Source organism: Electrona antarctica (assembly GCF_951216825.1).
Source record: "Electrona antarctica genome assembly, chromosome: 22".
Lineage (NCBI taxonomy): Eukaryota > Metazoa > Chordata > Actinopteri > Myctophiformes > Myctophidae > Electrona > Electrona antarctica.
Genome location: NC_136805.1, coordinates 26908471 through 26924748, shown reverse-complemented (window position 1 = coordinate 26924748; position 16278 = coordinate 26908471). Strand labels below are relative to the sequence as shown.

At 42.5% G+C, this 16278-nt stretch overlaps 1 protein-coding gene across 5 annotated transcripts in view; it reads left to right on the top strand.

Annotated features, from left to right (window-relative positions):
• LOC306914678 (double C2-like domain-containing protein alpha) overlaps positions 1-16278 on the top strand; it is a 72058-nt gene that overhangs the window by 22511 nt on the left and 33269 nt on the right. For 3 of the 5 annotated variants that reach the window (XM_079491831.1, XM_079491829.1, XM_079491830.1), the window contains exons 3-5: positions 13329-13666; positions 15340-15419; positions 15961-16035. In XM_079491831.1, the coding sequence (XP_079347957.1) occupies positions 13333-13666; positions 15340-15419; positions 15961-16035 (489 nt within the window). In that variant the 5' untranslated portion in view covers positions 13329-13332. Of the gene's footprint in view, positions 1-3985; positions 4082-13328; positions 13667-15339; positions 15420-15960; positions 16036-16278 lie in introns of those variants that run through there. The other 2 variants (XM_079491828.1, XM_079491832.1) reach the window with 1 other exon arrangement.

The window sequence follows — 16278 nt, the reverse complement described above, 5'->3', positions numbered from 1 at the left end:
TTTGACGATAGAGAGGGCCACTATATTTCCACATTCACTCTAGAGGGCCACATTGTATATAGTGTCATATAAAAAAAGCTCAAAACGCGTCGCAGTGCGACTTTTGAGCTTGTAGGTCTGCCATTTTTGCTATTTTTGAATTGGAATCCTGAAAATGAACATTTTCATGTAATTTCAAATGCATTTTAAAGGCATTTAATTATAGTTATGTTAACTTAATACAAATACATTGGACATAAAAAAGACAATAACATTTTAATACTAAGCTACTAATTAAAGCCGTTCATGTTTGCATGTTTGGAATTGTAACAGCTATAATATATCATATTCTGATATTAACCTGAGGGTCGCATCAAGTGAAGGTGGGCGCCGCATGTGGCCCCCGGGCCGCCAGTTGCCCATGTATGATCTATTATGTCATTAAGGGACCAAGAAGTCACAAAGTGACTTTGGTCACTTTTTTTCCCAAAAAGCCAAAAATAGCTGTTCTGGCTGAACCGTGCAGTCGGTTTTCACGAAACTTGTCAACATGGTAGAGGGCCTAACGGTGACTATGCGAAGCCCATGACCATTGGCCAAAGGGTGGCGCTATAGCACTCAATTGAAAATGCAAACTTTGAACGTGCATAGCTCATGAACCGTTTGACCGTCGGCAATGACACTTTGATACACATATGTGTCTCCTCATGCCGAATAACTTTCGTGTTCTGACTTTTGACCTCTGACCTTTAGATCACCTGCCATTTTGAATTATATGATCTGTATTCCTGTCTACTATTCTATGTGTATTTTGTGCACACTGTATTGTGTATCTCTCCCTCCTTTCCTGTTCATGTGTCTTTGTCTCTTCCCTCTGGACAGTTCCAGTGGTGGAAAGTAACTAAGTACATTTACTTAAGTAACATTTTGAGGTATTTGTGCTTTATACTTGAGTATTTCCAATTTCCAGTACTTTTACTTACTTTACTCCACTACATCTCAGAGGCACATATTGTACTTTTTTACTCCACTACATTTCTTTGAAAACTTTAGTTACTAGTAGATTTTGAATATTATTACAAAACATGCATTAACCACTTCAGCCCTATGCACATTTGGCCATTTGACGCATTGTGAGCTTGAAGATCTGCCATTTCATTTTTATAGGCTACATTTGAAAACTTGAAATGAGACATTCTGCATAATGAGTACTTTTACTTTTGGTACTTTAAGTACATTTTGATGCCAATAGTTTGCACTTGTATTTGAGTACATTTTGAATTCCAAACTTGTACTTGTAACGGAGTAGTTCTACATTGCAGTATTTATTCTTTTACTTAAGTAAAACGGAGTACTTTCTTTCCACCACTGCACATGTTCCCTCGCCTTGTTCCCCTTCAGCCTGAAGGTACGGGTCAAACATCTGCGTCAGCAGCTCGGAGCCAGTCAAACGTGTCAGTTTCCCATGTTGTTCGTGTGTAGTTAATTTTACTGAAAGAATGTAAGTAATAAGTAGCCTTGGGAACCATGGTCCCTGAGCCTTGTGGCCCATAGGGCAGGAGCCTATCCGTTTCTGTAGTGGTCCCTGAGCCATGTGGCCCATGGGGCAGGAGCCTATCCGTTTCTGTAGCATGTAGACGTTTTGATGTACAAGTACACCCCCCTGGACACAGTGCTAATATGTCACAGGAACTCACCCCCGACGCAACCCTTGATGCTTAGTGACAAGCAGGGAGGCATTGTTGGATCCTGTTTTTATAGTCTTTGATATGACCTGGGCCAGGGATTGAACCTCTCAATCTCAGAGTGGACACTCTAACCACAAGACCGGTGGTCGTGGCTGAGGGGCCCTTGGCTCTCATGGGCCCTTTGGGGAAACTGGACCGTGCGGTATTAGGTTTGAAGCCCTGACAAGGGCTCCTAGAGCCCTTCATTGGCCATTGATTGTGTTAGCTTGCCTCCTCTCGAGAAACACACGCCCCAGAGCCAAGGGAGGCGTCTACCTTTTTATGTCTATGGAATGGATGCACATGAATCATATGTGTGATCGTGCCCTGAAGACTTTATGACTTCAACTAATCATTCAGTATTTTAGTCCGACGTCATTTTGTAGTCCTACGTTACGTCCGCGTCCAAGTGGCAGCAGCTCCCGTCCGCTTCTCATTGTAAATAGCAATATCTAAACGCATGAATCTTTTTACAATAACGTTATTTTTCAGAAAGGGTTAAAATGGGTCTTAATGCTTACCAACTCGAGTAGAATTATTAATGTTCTGTACAAGTGCCCATGACAAAGAAAATATATGATGTGGAGACAATAAAGTCTACTATTATCATTATTATGGAGGTAACATTATTACGGTGGTAACAGTCCATTTGCTCAGTACAATATTTCGGGGGCATATTTAGAATGTGTGCAGGGTTGAGTACGTTGAATCTATATTGCATTAATAAGATCTCTAATGGAGGATTTAGTTGACACAATGAAATAAAATGGCGATAGTATTCAGTGTGGGGCAGACAGCCTGTCACAGCCAGATTTGGGAGACCAGTAGCTTTGTTGTTGCAAGGAAAGTGGTAAAATGAGACTTTAGTGGTTGTTCTAGTCTCAGATCGGTTCAAACACCGCTCAGACGGAGGGACACAGTATAACTCTATGGGGACACAAAAGTGTCACAAACAGTAGGACCCGGAAGTGGCTCTGGAGGAGGCGCTTACGTCACAGCTTAAATACTGAATTTCCGATTATTTCAAACTTTTGCTTCGATTACGCTACACCGCCATTGTACAACAAAGTACAGTTACTATACTTTGTTGTACAATGGCGGTGTAGCGTAAGTACATTGTACTATACTATAGTACATCAATTTAGTCAATTATAAAAACATCTACTATACGTAGTATTTTCGTTTGATTTGATTTTTGAATTGTGTTCACCTGTGTCCTGCTAGCAAGGGTATATGGCCCCAGTTTGTCAGATGATTGTCTGTTGAACTGAGCAACCTGCTATTAGTTATCTGATGGTTTGTTCTGTAAGAAACCACCCGGTGAATCTGTTACTGTGAGGATACAGACAGGGATGTGTGGTCACGGAACACAAGCACCCCAGAAACAAAACAAAAACGCCCACTGGTATTTTATTTTATCTCATGGAAAAAGTGCCTGTGTTAGTCTATGATCCAACCTGCCACATTTATTTTAGTTTACAGTCTCTGAAAACGTCCTCTTTGAAAAGATGATGGCTTGAAAGAAGACAGACAGACAGACAGACAGACAGACAGACAGACAGACAGACAGAGGAGGAGGAGACTCAGTGGAACAGAACAAGTAACACCAATAATGACCCTTCAACTAGAGACTAAATGGGGGAAATGGCATGTTTCCACTGCCTCAAGTGTTATTAGCTTAATGGAGAGTAAGACTGAAGAGACTCTCTACCCAGTAAAGTCTCCATAGGTCCATTTTTACACTCTGAGATTAAATTAACGCTGATGGCATGCTGTTTTCCACAGGAATCTTATGTGAACACAGTCATGGAGAGGCAAGGGATTTTTTCTTTTAATGTTCTTTTCCTGAGGAGACCCACATGGCTGCATTGAAGTGACTGTGGGTGGGTGGTGACTGGGTTGAAGGGGTGGAGGGAGGGAGAGAGAGAACAATGACAGTAGGGAGAGACGAAAGACAAGGATAGTCACATGCACAGTAAAGACTGTCAAGGAATAACTCCTTGGTCTCTCTCCCTCTTTCTCTCTCTTCCTCTCTCATTTTTTTGTCACTCCATCCCTGTCCAGCTTCAACATGCCCTTCTAATCTTTCACCCTTTGTCTTTCCCATCTTCACTCATGCACCCCATCTTTAATGATACCACCCAACTCAACTCAACCCCTCCCCCCCTCTCTCTCTCTCTCTGCCTGTCTCTCTCTCTCTTTCCTTCCTTGTCTCTTGCTGTAGCTCTCCCATTTTCACTCTCTCTCTCCTCTCTCCCCGCTGCTTTGGTCCCTAGCTCTCCGCTTGTCTCTCTGCCACCTGTTAGTCTCGTTGCTGTGCATTCTGGAATCCCCTGGTTTTTTATGAGGAGTTTCACACTTGCATTATCGCTGAGGTGAGTACTGTAAATCTGTTGATTGACTTGTTGATTTGCACTTAGTGAGGTGCAAAAGCTGTCATTTTACTGGCTGTATAGGCAGATATGTTAATGCTTTTTCACCTATCTTATTTATTTTTAAAATAGACTTCAGCTGTCTGCATGTGTTCCATTTTCATACTTTACACATTCTCTTATTTAATTTATTCTTTCGTGTGTGTGTGTGTGTGTGTGTGTGTGTGTGTGTGTGTGTGTGTGTGTGTGTGTGTGTGTGTGTGTGTGTGTGTGTGTGTGTGTGTGTGTGTGTGTGTGTGTGTGTGTGTTTCTGTTGCATAGATATACTCATAGCACAGCAATGCAACATGTGGCTTGTCTTTTTATTTTTGTATATGCACGTCCTTCATTATGTACTAAAGATTGACACACGATGAACACCGACTCCACCTGAAGTTTACTTGTCGGCAGCAGACTGAAAATAACTTGGATAATTGACACGCGCTCCCTGACACATCGGCTCCCGGTGATGCGCTGCCTTCCTATTAGATCCTAATGAGTAGCTACAGTGTGCAGCATTGTACTGAACTGTCTGTCAAGCAGCCTCTTGTTGTTTGAAGGGAAAACCGCCTCAGGTGCAGGGGTGAGTGATGGGGGGGGGGGGGGGGGGTCAGTTGTGTGTAGGACACACACAAGAAGAAGGAATGCAACAGAGAGAGGGGGGCGCAGGCAGGCATAGAGAGACACAATTCCCCACTTTCTGTACCTACAGCGGGAACAGAATGTGTCTCCATCATAAAGATATCATAAGATCAAACATTATTGAGCCCCGGAGGTACTGTATAAAGTCAGGTGTCACAGCAGCAGTAGCAACAACAGCAGCAGCAGTGAGAATGAAACACAGGAGAGGTACAGGTAAGGGATGGAGACAGGTGACAAAGATAATGAGACGGGTGGATGGAACAGGGAGAATGATGATAGGTGGCGTTGAGGAGGGTATAAACATGGAGGGAGGGGAGTGGGGGAGGCGGTTGGTGTCCGTGCCTACAGTATACAGATACAGAAATGACTCTAATTCATAGTGAAAGATCTAAAAGTGGAGGGGGAAGAGGTGAAACATCTTGCAGTCTTTCTCAAAGATGCTTTTGAACACAAGGTCCTGGTTATCCATGTCGTTCTGAAGCGGGGAAGCCCACTTTATGCAGCCATCAAAAACCCTCCAGGCGACTCAGTGCCTAGCTAACATACTAGGTTGCATAACTTGGAGCCACTGGCACTGGGGGCCATTTATGCCATTTTCTTACTGGAATTATGTAAAGCATGTGTGACTTCAGAGGCTCCAAGTCATATGCACACACATGTAGGACAGCCTTTCCACATGGAAAAACATGTTATCTGTGAAAATGGATAAAATCACCATGGCCCCAGGCTTGTATGAGCGAGAGTGCGAATGCATGTGTGCTTGATAGAATACACCTAACCAATAAAGGGTGTGATGAAAATGTGAGATGGGAGAGATTCTCTTGGGCAATATGAGAGTGATCAATCATAAGCTACTATTTTTCGCGGGGCTGTGAGGCAGAAGGACCCCCCCCCCCTCCCTCCCCATCTGTAGCAGCCCTATTATAGCCGGTGAACATGCAGAGGCTCTGCCTCGTGGCTGGATGGATCTGCCTGGTGTGGATGTGACTTGAGTATGCATGCTGTATATCAGCCACCATGTCCCCAGTTGGCAACAGCTGCATGCGTGTGTGCCATGTGTGGGTATTTGGAATTATGCACAAACGGCATGTGGAAATTAATGTTGATTTATGCAAATGTGTACGAGCTAGTAGGCATGTTAATTGTGTGTGTGTGTGTGTGTGTGTGTGTGTGTGTGTGTGTGTGTGTGTGTGTGTGTGTGTGTGTGTGTGTGTGTGTGTGTGTGTGTGTGTGTGTGTGTGTGTGTGTGTGTGTGTGTGTGTGTGTGTGTGTGTGTGTGTGTGTGTGTGTGTGTGTGTGAGCGAGACATTCTGTACAATAATTGCCATCATAAGGACATTCATCGTTATTAAATGCTTCCCATCAATTCTCATCAGATCTAATCATCCTTGGCAATTTCATTATAACTTACATCAAGAGGATCATATATTCAGCTCATTATTCCATGATGAGTGCTCCATATAAGCTCTGATTACTTCGTTGCTTCAGCACCATGGTTTATGGCCATGCTGAGGTGCTATATTTGATGGTCACCATGCCCAGCTTGACAGATCACAGGTTCCAATCATGCATTAGCATGGAGTGGACCGTGTCTCGCAGGGCGCCATATGAGTCATTTGTCCTTTTGGAGAGCTGCAGCCCCTTGTTGCGAAGTGCACGGATCCTAGATTTATCTCCCTTTGTCAGCCTACTTAATTCAGTGCTGACAAAATCAGGGCTTCAACATCCAGTCATTAACGCTGCTCACAGCTTTTGTTTTGGGTCTGCTGGACGCACGGCACCAAAATAGCGGCTGCCACTGGCTGGCCACCAGAGCCATGAGTCGTTGTGAAACCAGCCAGAGCCAAGAATCATTCTCACGTTATTGTAGTCAATTGGAGCGAGAGAGTGGGGTTGAGCTTCCAGGCTGGCGTGCATGTCATGTCACGCTGCATGGCGTGCTTGTTGTGTACGTTTTGTTTCATCTCGGTCCAGGGAAAGCTGGATGAGCCGCTATGTCCTAGTACCGTTCGGCTCGCAGAAGGGAGATTCATGGACCAGGCTTATATAACAACTGTCAAGTGTGTTGAAAGTCAGTGTTTGGAGACACACTTTAGACTAGAGTCTGGTCATTATGGGTTATATTAGTTGATTCTAGACCAGCGATTCCCAACCTGTGGGCAGTGAATGTTTTAGATATTTCCAAGGCCTTAATTGGTCTAGAAAAGGTTGGGAACCACTGTCTCTAGATTGTTGTGTTTACCTTAGAATTTATGTTATACTATTTTCCGAGTGGAATAGTAAGAGAGTGGCGACACTAGCGTTGACTCCCATTGTAACAATTGGATGCGGAAGTGCTCATTCTATCTCAATGGGATAGTTCCAATGTTTGGAACTATAGCCCATAGGCACCCGCTTTGCGGCGAGATCAAAGCGTGTCGCCACTCTTATTAGATTACTCGGACTATTTTATACATTGTCGTACGACGGCGTCGCGTGGCGGAATTAGCTGACCTACAAACGTGATGTGAGCTTATAGCTCTTGTGTACGTATGTTCTTCAGATAAATAAAACATATACATAAGGAAAAAGCGGGATGTGTGTAACATTTCCGGCCTTTGTTAGGTTTACGCACACACGCAGTTTCACGTGCCTGCATGTGTGTTAGTTTGGCTGTTCTTTAGCCCGCATGGGTATTGACTAGTCGTTTTAAATTAGCCCCTTTCCATTGTTAAGGTGAGGTGACTATACACTATGTACAATATCGGCTATCTTAGTGCCGTCCCAGATTAAATTTCCATATCGTGGCATAAACGAGGCAAAATCTGGTAAAATTTGGTATTGCAGCTCGAGCCAGCGCTGGGCCGTTGCCTCTCATTGCGCACGTTCATGTTATTGGGGCAATGACATGTTAACGCTATATTTCATACGTGAACGCGCGCAATGATAGTCAACGGCCAGCGAGTTCACACTTTGGCCCAATCCATCCCAGAATGCACTCTGTTCCTACCCGGAAGGAGGAGTGAAATCGCCTCATGCGCTTTTGGGCAACTTAATGCAAGTTGATGGGAGGAGATATCCGGTGACGTCTCTATTAATATACTATACTCTAAGGTTCAACCAGCCAATCTACATCGACACGTTGTGAGCTTGTAGATTAAAAAATGTTTTTCAAGTAGTTTAGGGATAAGGGGTTTAGCATGGACGAAAATAGAACCCTTAAGGTGGTTGCACACTGGACGCGTTTTTCGGAAAACCGCAGCTAAAAATCCGAAATTCATTTGAAATGCAGAAGAAAGAGTGGCGATCCGAGCATTCAAAAAAAAATTAAATACTGTACTGTACTGTACTGTACTGTACTGTACTGTACTGTACTGTACTGTACTGTACTGTACTGTACTGTACTGTACTGTACTGTACTGTACGGACACAACCAGGGACCCAGGGGCACAGCCACACACATAGCTGTCTATAGGAGTGGTTGCACCACTCAAAAAGAGGAGCGGGCGGATATAAAATCAAGGTACTTTATCTGTTTTAAACTTCACCTGTGTGAAGTGAGGGGCGCTAATATATTAAAGTCTAACTCATGTTGATTAGGTGATGTAATGGTGATGTAAAACAAACAATATGACGTAAATGACACAAATTACACATTATGACAAATTTTCCCTTCATTGTCAATGCGTTTACAAAACAAACATTGAACTAAAGACAAACATTAAACCTGTGTATAGGAGGGGCTAGCGCCCCTCAAAAATAGGTATATCTGCTATTTTTAAAGTGGTTAAAATCGAAAATGACATGGATACAAAGACCCTCCGCAAAGACATTTGTTGTAGAGGCAAAAAATAATTATATTAAAATAAATAAATAATCACACACCGTTTCATTAAGTCCTTCAGTTACCAGAATGCCTGAATTTCCTAGTTGTTTTCATTTTTCGCTTTGTATTCATCTGAAATCACACTCATGTGAACTGTGAAGTGAGGGGCGCTCTTATCATTGTACATTACATATTTTCTTCAATCTCGTGGAAAAATCTGTCTGCTATAGCCGATTGGCCGATTTTCTCAGACCCATATGACGTAAATTCTTCTTTCAATGTCAACTGCAAATGTGACACGAGTTAGGACAAAAAGCTGTATATAGGAGGGGCTAGCACCCCTCAAAACTCAATCAATAACAGGGATGGAAGACTGCAGTTGAGGCTCTGCATCAACGATTCAATACAGGGATTATTTTTTATACTGATGTTAGGTTGTCAGTGTGACAGATTTTCCACCATAAAGTATAGAGATATAATGTTTTCTGGTGGAAGCCCCTATTTGTTTTTTCTTCTAACAAATCAATATTGGAGAGGTCATGGCTTTCCAGCTGGAGCTTTCAGCAGCTTTCTGTTATTTTGCACCCTGGTCATGGAGTAACCTCCAGAACCACACTACAGATGAATGATTTTCTCTCCCTTGGCAGTTTAAAGCCCTGGTAAAAAATGGTGTAACTGTGTCTGCTATTCCAAGTTGGATTTTGTATTATATATCTGATTTTGAGGGGCGATACCCCCTCCTATGTCCAGCTTTTGGTGTATGCGCTATATAACAATACCGGTAATCACACCCATGTGAAGTGAGGGGCGCTAATATATTAAAGCCTAACTCATGTTGATTAGGTGATGTAATAGTGATGTAAAACAAAGGGTGCCAACACAAACATTAAACGCCATTAACAATAAAGAGACAATGTGACGTAATGAGGCACATTATGACGTACATTTTCCCTTAATTGTCAATGGCGTTTACAAAACAAACATTTAAACCTGACATTTAAGACACATTAAACCTGTAGGTTAAATCCCATTGACAGTCAATGGACAATTTTGAGTGTTCCTGTAAACACAAACATTGCGTAACACAAACATTGAAGACGAAGGTGATGACACAAATTCTGATTGGCCGGTGTGAGATGATGTATGATGATGTACGATGATAAGATCGCCCTTCACTTCACACGGGTGTGATTTATTTTATATATACGGGTATTTGTAACTTGTAGCAATGTGTAGCCTTCGAAAAACATTTTAATCTCAAGGAACTTCCTGGTTTTTGTTGGCTATTCAAAAATAGCAGATATACAAGCTCACAGCGCGTCACTTTGCGTCGTGCTGTGAGCGTATCTGCTATTTTTCAACATTTTGGAAACATTTTGTAGAATCTGCCTCAGATCTTAATGGTTAAATTAAATAAATACAAAGCATACCTAATTGTACGCACATCGACAGTAGATGCTAGGCCAAACAAGAGGTAGAGCCTGCACACAGTCTTCAACAAAATAAAGTGATCCTTTACCTTTACCTCTTTTAAACAAATTCATTCCATCAATGTAGGGCTTGTTTGTCTGGTATTGAGGACTGCACAGCCCCTCAAGGCCCACTGTCTCCAGACAACACAACTGAGACTGTGAGAGGCTTCTAATCGAATCCATCCATCCCTACCCCATTTCCATTTCCTTTTTAAATCTTGTTTTAGTAGAAAGTGCTGAGACATCTTCCTGTCTAAGCAGCCACTATCATCAGCACGACACTTCATTCTATCTGAACCATAGTTAAAGAAATGTCCTCCATAATTAGCCATCCATCAGTACTGGATTGTCAAGCATGTTACGATAATGTCTCACTAAGCATTGGCGATGCAGCAATTTCATTATAGATAATTAGAATACAGGGGGAGACCCCAATTGTCCAGACTCCAGAGCAAGTAATTATCTCTGAATATTAAATGTAGTTAAATAAGTTAATGTATTCAATTGAGTTGCACAATTCTCTACAGACCGTCCTTTTTTTCATTCTCTGAGGAATTTGTGTTTTGTCTTTTATTAATTATGTTAAATAGATTGCAGTGAGAGTACAGGTATACGATTAAAGCATACTCTCAAATTCATCATTAAAATGAATTGAAACACTTTATTTGGTCAGCTGCTGCACCTGGTCCTCAACTCCTCAGCAGTACACAAGGGTTAATAAACAGAACATTGTACAACCCATCTCTCCATCCATCTTGCTAACAGAGGCCATTAGATTGCATTTCATTTAATTAAGCACAAAGAGTAACAAAGGCATTAAGAATATATACAAACCAAACATCATCATCACCAATGTTATTAATGATCATGATTATTATTTTAGCCATAATCGTGCAGCCCAAATACAGATCGATGATTATTGCCCTTTCTCATGCTCCTTGTTCCCACTCATTTTGCTTTGCTTAAGACCTGGAACGCATCTGTGTCACCTGAGGTTTTAACCACTTTAACCATTATTTTAAACCTTAGCTGTTGAAAAAACAAGCTCCTGGCACAGAATGCCGTGCTATGAGCTTGTAGATCTGCTATTGTTTTTAAATTGTGAAAATGTTGCGCAAATCTTTGAATATATATTCGAATATATGCTTCGAATGCTGGGGGGTCCCTGGTACAAAACATTTTCAGGTGGGGGTCGGTGACGGAATATAATATAATTGTGAGGGTCCTTGTAGGACCTTGACATGGAAAATGTTTGAGCACGACTGGTTTTTCAGAAAACTGTCAGGATTTAGAAGCCATTTGTAGAATCTGGTCTCATCAGGTGTTAATTCTATGTGTAAAGAAAGTCAAGACACTGCTAATTTACATTGCCCATGTGCTTGCTTCAAGCTGCACATAAAAGTATGTCTTTGTAGTGGGGATAATAATGTAATACACAGCCAGCCAACTTACAATTAACTTCTGCGAGTCCTCACTCTGAATGAATACTACTTCTGCCTCTGTGTTTATTTTCTCTCTATACCAGGGATTCCCAACCTGTGGGCCATGAGAATACTGCAAATGAGCCCCCAGATCATTGACAGAACACTTGGGGCGCGTTCGGAAATACCGCACCGGAGCGCACTCGCCTATTAGTTTGCATTCCACAGTGCGCTCGGTGCGCTATTTCCGAACGTGCCCTAAAACTAATTGATAATATATATTAAAATAAATGTCTTGGTATTTTTAGTTTTAAACCCTGAAATGTAGTTTTCATTGTGATGCCAAAAGATTAGCAGTAAACCATGATTTATATAATGTGTTTTCTGCAGAGCGGTCTGGCCCCAAGTGCTGTGTGGGCATTTTAGCGAAACCAAACAGTTGAGGAGCCAGTCTGTCAACCACAGGGCCCTGAGCGCAGACGCTGATTGGCTCTTCAGTCTGTCAATCACAGGGCCCTGAGTGCAGACGCTGATTGGCTCTTCCACTTTTTGGTTGCTGCAAAACACCCACACACACAGTACTTGGGGCCAGATCGGTCGATCGATGTATGATAATGTGAATTTACGATTTTACGCCACCGGGATGGTTTACCAGGCTACCGATAAATGGGAACTTGAGAGTATACCACGTTAGCAGCACACAATCATTTGATTGGTTGTTAAGTGGTCAGATGGGTGGGCCTCGAATGCATTTGAGATTTTCAAGTGGGCCCTGATCCAGAAAAGGATGGGAACGCTCCTCTGTACCTAATTGTGACTATGGTCACAATTATTACATAATCGCCTAATCGCAATTATTTGAGATAATATCAATTATTTTTGCATAATCATCAATAGTTTCCATGTTTAAAAAAATATTTTTTTTAATCTACAAGCTTACAACAAAGATATTTCCGCTATTTTGTAAATTTTTTGGAATGAAAAAAGTATTAAAAATGATTAACACATTCTGAGCAGGAACCCCTTTTGGTGTTAATTGCTTCTAGCATAGGCTAATGATGTCTAATGATGTAGGCCAGTGACTCCCAAACGTTTTAGCTCAAGACCCAAAAGGGATTATTAGACGTTTGCGTTTGCGCAGGACCAAACAGTGAAAACACAGATCTACAAGCTGTATAGCTTGTAGACTGTATAGCTTCACACCGCTTGTGAGCTTGTAGATCGGATATTTTCACTAGCCTACTTCTTTGGTTCGTGATCGTGACCCCATGTGTCCTGGACTGCTATGTTATACTTTAGCTATTGAAAAATAGCAGATCTACAAGCTCATAGTACCGAGTGCCGCACTACGAGCTTGTAGATCTGCTATTTTTGAAAAATTGTGAAAATGTGTCGCAAATCTTTGAATATATTATATTCTTTCAGAGTGAAATGTTTTAACTCAGATCTTTGCTTCTGGTGGGTCCCTGGAACTACATACTTTGAGATTGGGGTTCGCGGCCAATTATATGAAATTCTGGGGGTCCTTGACATGAAATAGTTTCAGAATCAGAACCACTGAAAACTGTCACGTTCTCAGGTCTAAATGGGTTAAATGTATCAGTGATTTATTTGTAGATTTAAGTTATTTGTCCGTTTTCTGCCCTGTGCAATTTGTGATTACGAAGCCTAAAAGGCAAACAGCAATACAAATTGTAACATTCCAATGTTTAATGCAAAAAACACAATTATATTGTTAATCGCAATTATTTGTGTTGACAATTAAAAGTCAACTTAAATTTGTAGTTGTGACAGCCCTACATCACCCTTCCTGAATGAATACTACTGTACGTGTCTCTCTGTGTCTCTTCTCTCTCTCTCTCTCTCTACAGCCCTATGACTGTGCGAAAGGGAAAGCGCCTGGCCGTCTCCATCCAGGAGCACATGGCCATCGATGTGTGCCCCGGCCCCATCCGTCCCATCCGCCAGATCTCTGCCTACTTCCCCCGCCTCTCGCCCACCTCCTCCGTCTCCGAGCCGGCCTCGCCCAATCCAGCGGGGCCTCCCACCTCGCTCGCGCCTGGCCTAGTGGGAGGAGCTACGGGAGGAGGAGGAGGAGGGAGCGGGTTGTTATCCCCGGGCACAGCGAGGGGAGGAGGGGGCACATTCTCGGCCATGAGCAGCATGGACACCTCCATCGAGATAGACAGCTGTGACAGCGATGACAGCAGTGAGTCAATGGGGAAATGTCACAGACTCCCCCAGACCCGAGATCATCCTTGGTGTTGTTGAGAAGGCTGCCGGTGCTTTATGCCTACTTAGGGCACTGATTCCCAAACAGTGGGTCGGGACCCATTTGTAGATCACAGACCAAATTTCAAATTTCGAGTAACCCATTTTCATTGCCTACTGTACATTTAAATATAGACATTTCAGATTTTTTTATATATTCTTTTTCAGTAACTGGTCTTATATGATAGCTTGAGTTACAACCGGTTTTAATGCAGTCAACCCCTATGCTCTTCAATGAATCACCCGTCGATTCTGAACATTGTGCATTAACCCCGTATCCACCCAGTCCATAGTGATAGATACAGATACAGACAATAGCCAACGAGCTGAATAGGCAATAGCATATTGTTAACAGCCATGACCATGAGTCATGAAGACAATCAGTGACAGTCCACATCCCTGCTTGCAGGCAATGAAGTCAGCACCACATGTCTGGGCTGAAGTGATGGGTTTTGACGGTAGGCCTGTAGTGTGTTGTGTGGGTTCGCATTGTAAAAAGAAAACGGATAGTTAAGCATATCGTTGCTGTCGGGCAGAAACCTCTTATCTCCATATTCTAACTGTTTGTGTTTTTTGAGTGGTGCAAACCTCTCCAACAACCAGCTTTGTCTGTATGTTTGTGTACCTGTGTACGTGTCCGTGCACCTGTGTACGTGTCCGTGCACAGGTGAGCATGGTTACCATGGTCACTGACATTACGTCAGACCACAGCTGATCAGGCTATATAAGACCTTGCACCACTCAGTTCACACAGGTGTGTTTTTTCGTAAATGAATGGCTCCTACTTGATCATACAGCGCCACACAAAAGTATCAAAAGTAGCAAGTACGAGCTCAAAACACGGCTCGAAACTGTAGATCTGCTAATTTGGCTGTTTTTGAATTTGAATCCTGAAAAGCAATTGGACATTTCCACCCAACAGCGACGATATGAGACATGTCAGACAGTCTACATTTCCGAAAAGGAAATGAGTGTATTTAAATTAGTCTGATAAGAAGCAGGAATAAAACATATCCCTGATAAGTTGAGGACAACGTGCACACCTAATTGCTTGACTTTCTTCCATGGTGCGGGGAATCCAAAGCCCCAAACGCACAACCATGAATATGAAAAGGAGTCAGGCAGGCCCACACAGATTTGACTTCTGCATTGACTTTAGTTTATTTAAATTTTCATTTCTTTTTTTAGATTTGAAGATCTTTTCAAAAAGTCAATGTAGGTGTGAAATCAGTTTACGGGATTCCTTTTCATTTGTATTTGTTTTTGGGGCTTGTTATGCCTTTGATAGTGAACAGTAGTCAGACAGGAAAGGGGGAGAGAAATGGGGAGTGACACGCGGCAAGGGCCATCGGGCTCAGGAGTCGAACCCGCGGCACGCCGTCCGGCTGTTTTGGCAGCCTAGGTGCCCATGATGAAAAATGTATGAACAGATTAAAATCAAAATTAGCATAGGTGTGGGTTTCCCCCCCATCACCTCCAGTGAATCAAACCTTGTGGGCATGTGTGAGGGTGGCTAGATGTGTACGTAGACTGGAGGGTTGTGGGTCTTGCTAAAAATCACACGATTTCCCAGCTCTTCAGACTTTCTCTTTTGTTTTGATGACATAACAGCGGCACTGGGAACGTTGGCATTTGACCTGCTATACGAGAGGGCGACCAGCTCCTTACACTGCACAATACTGAGAGCCAAGGTATGTACTGTCATTTAGAAAAGAAAGAAAACCTGCAAAATACCCACCTCACTTAGTAGAGATTTGTAGATCAATCCGTTTCCCCACCATGGCCTTTTCAAACCACCAATTTCACTTCTTATGGAATGGATTTCTTTATCATTCGTTTTTATCCTGAATGTATTATTTGTGTCCTTTCTAGTCAAATATATTCCCGCCTGTCTACAGCATGTCTGTCCTGTACTGATGTTTTCCAGATTCATCTTTAATTCCATTCACTGTGTCTTGGAAGCATGTTTGTTTTGAAACAGTCAGCCAGGCATCTGGCACTATGTGACTCAGTAGTGGTTACAGTTACCTGTCAAATGAAGGCTCCCCAGGCATTCTACTACCGTGGTGCCTCCGCTCTGCTGTTTGTTCTAAACAATGAACCACTCACTTGCCCACATGCGTAGCCATTTAATTCTTTATTGCTGTAGGCAGTTTGCCCTTTTATTATACTTCCCCATCTCTCTCTCGCTCTCAGTCTCTGACTACTTCTCTCTCTCTCTCCTTCTCTAAGGGGCTGAAACCAATGGATTTCAATGGCCTGGCCGATCCATACGTTAAGTTACACCTGCTCCCAGGAGCATGCAAGGTTTGCTTTGTATTTTTAGAACATGCTTTTTGTTAGTCCATTTTCCTGTTATTAGGCAAGGCATGATTGCCTAACTCAATTCAATTGAGGGGTTTAGCAAATATGAAACGAATCAATCAAAAGTAAAGACTAGAATATGTATGTACAATTAGAGGGCAATAAAGAGACTCACACTAAATGCTTTTTAGTATTCGATTGTTATCATGATCAAAAAGACAATGATGTAAGTCCCCCATTATGCTC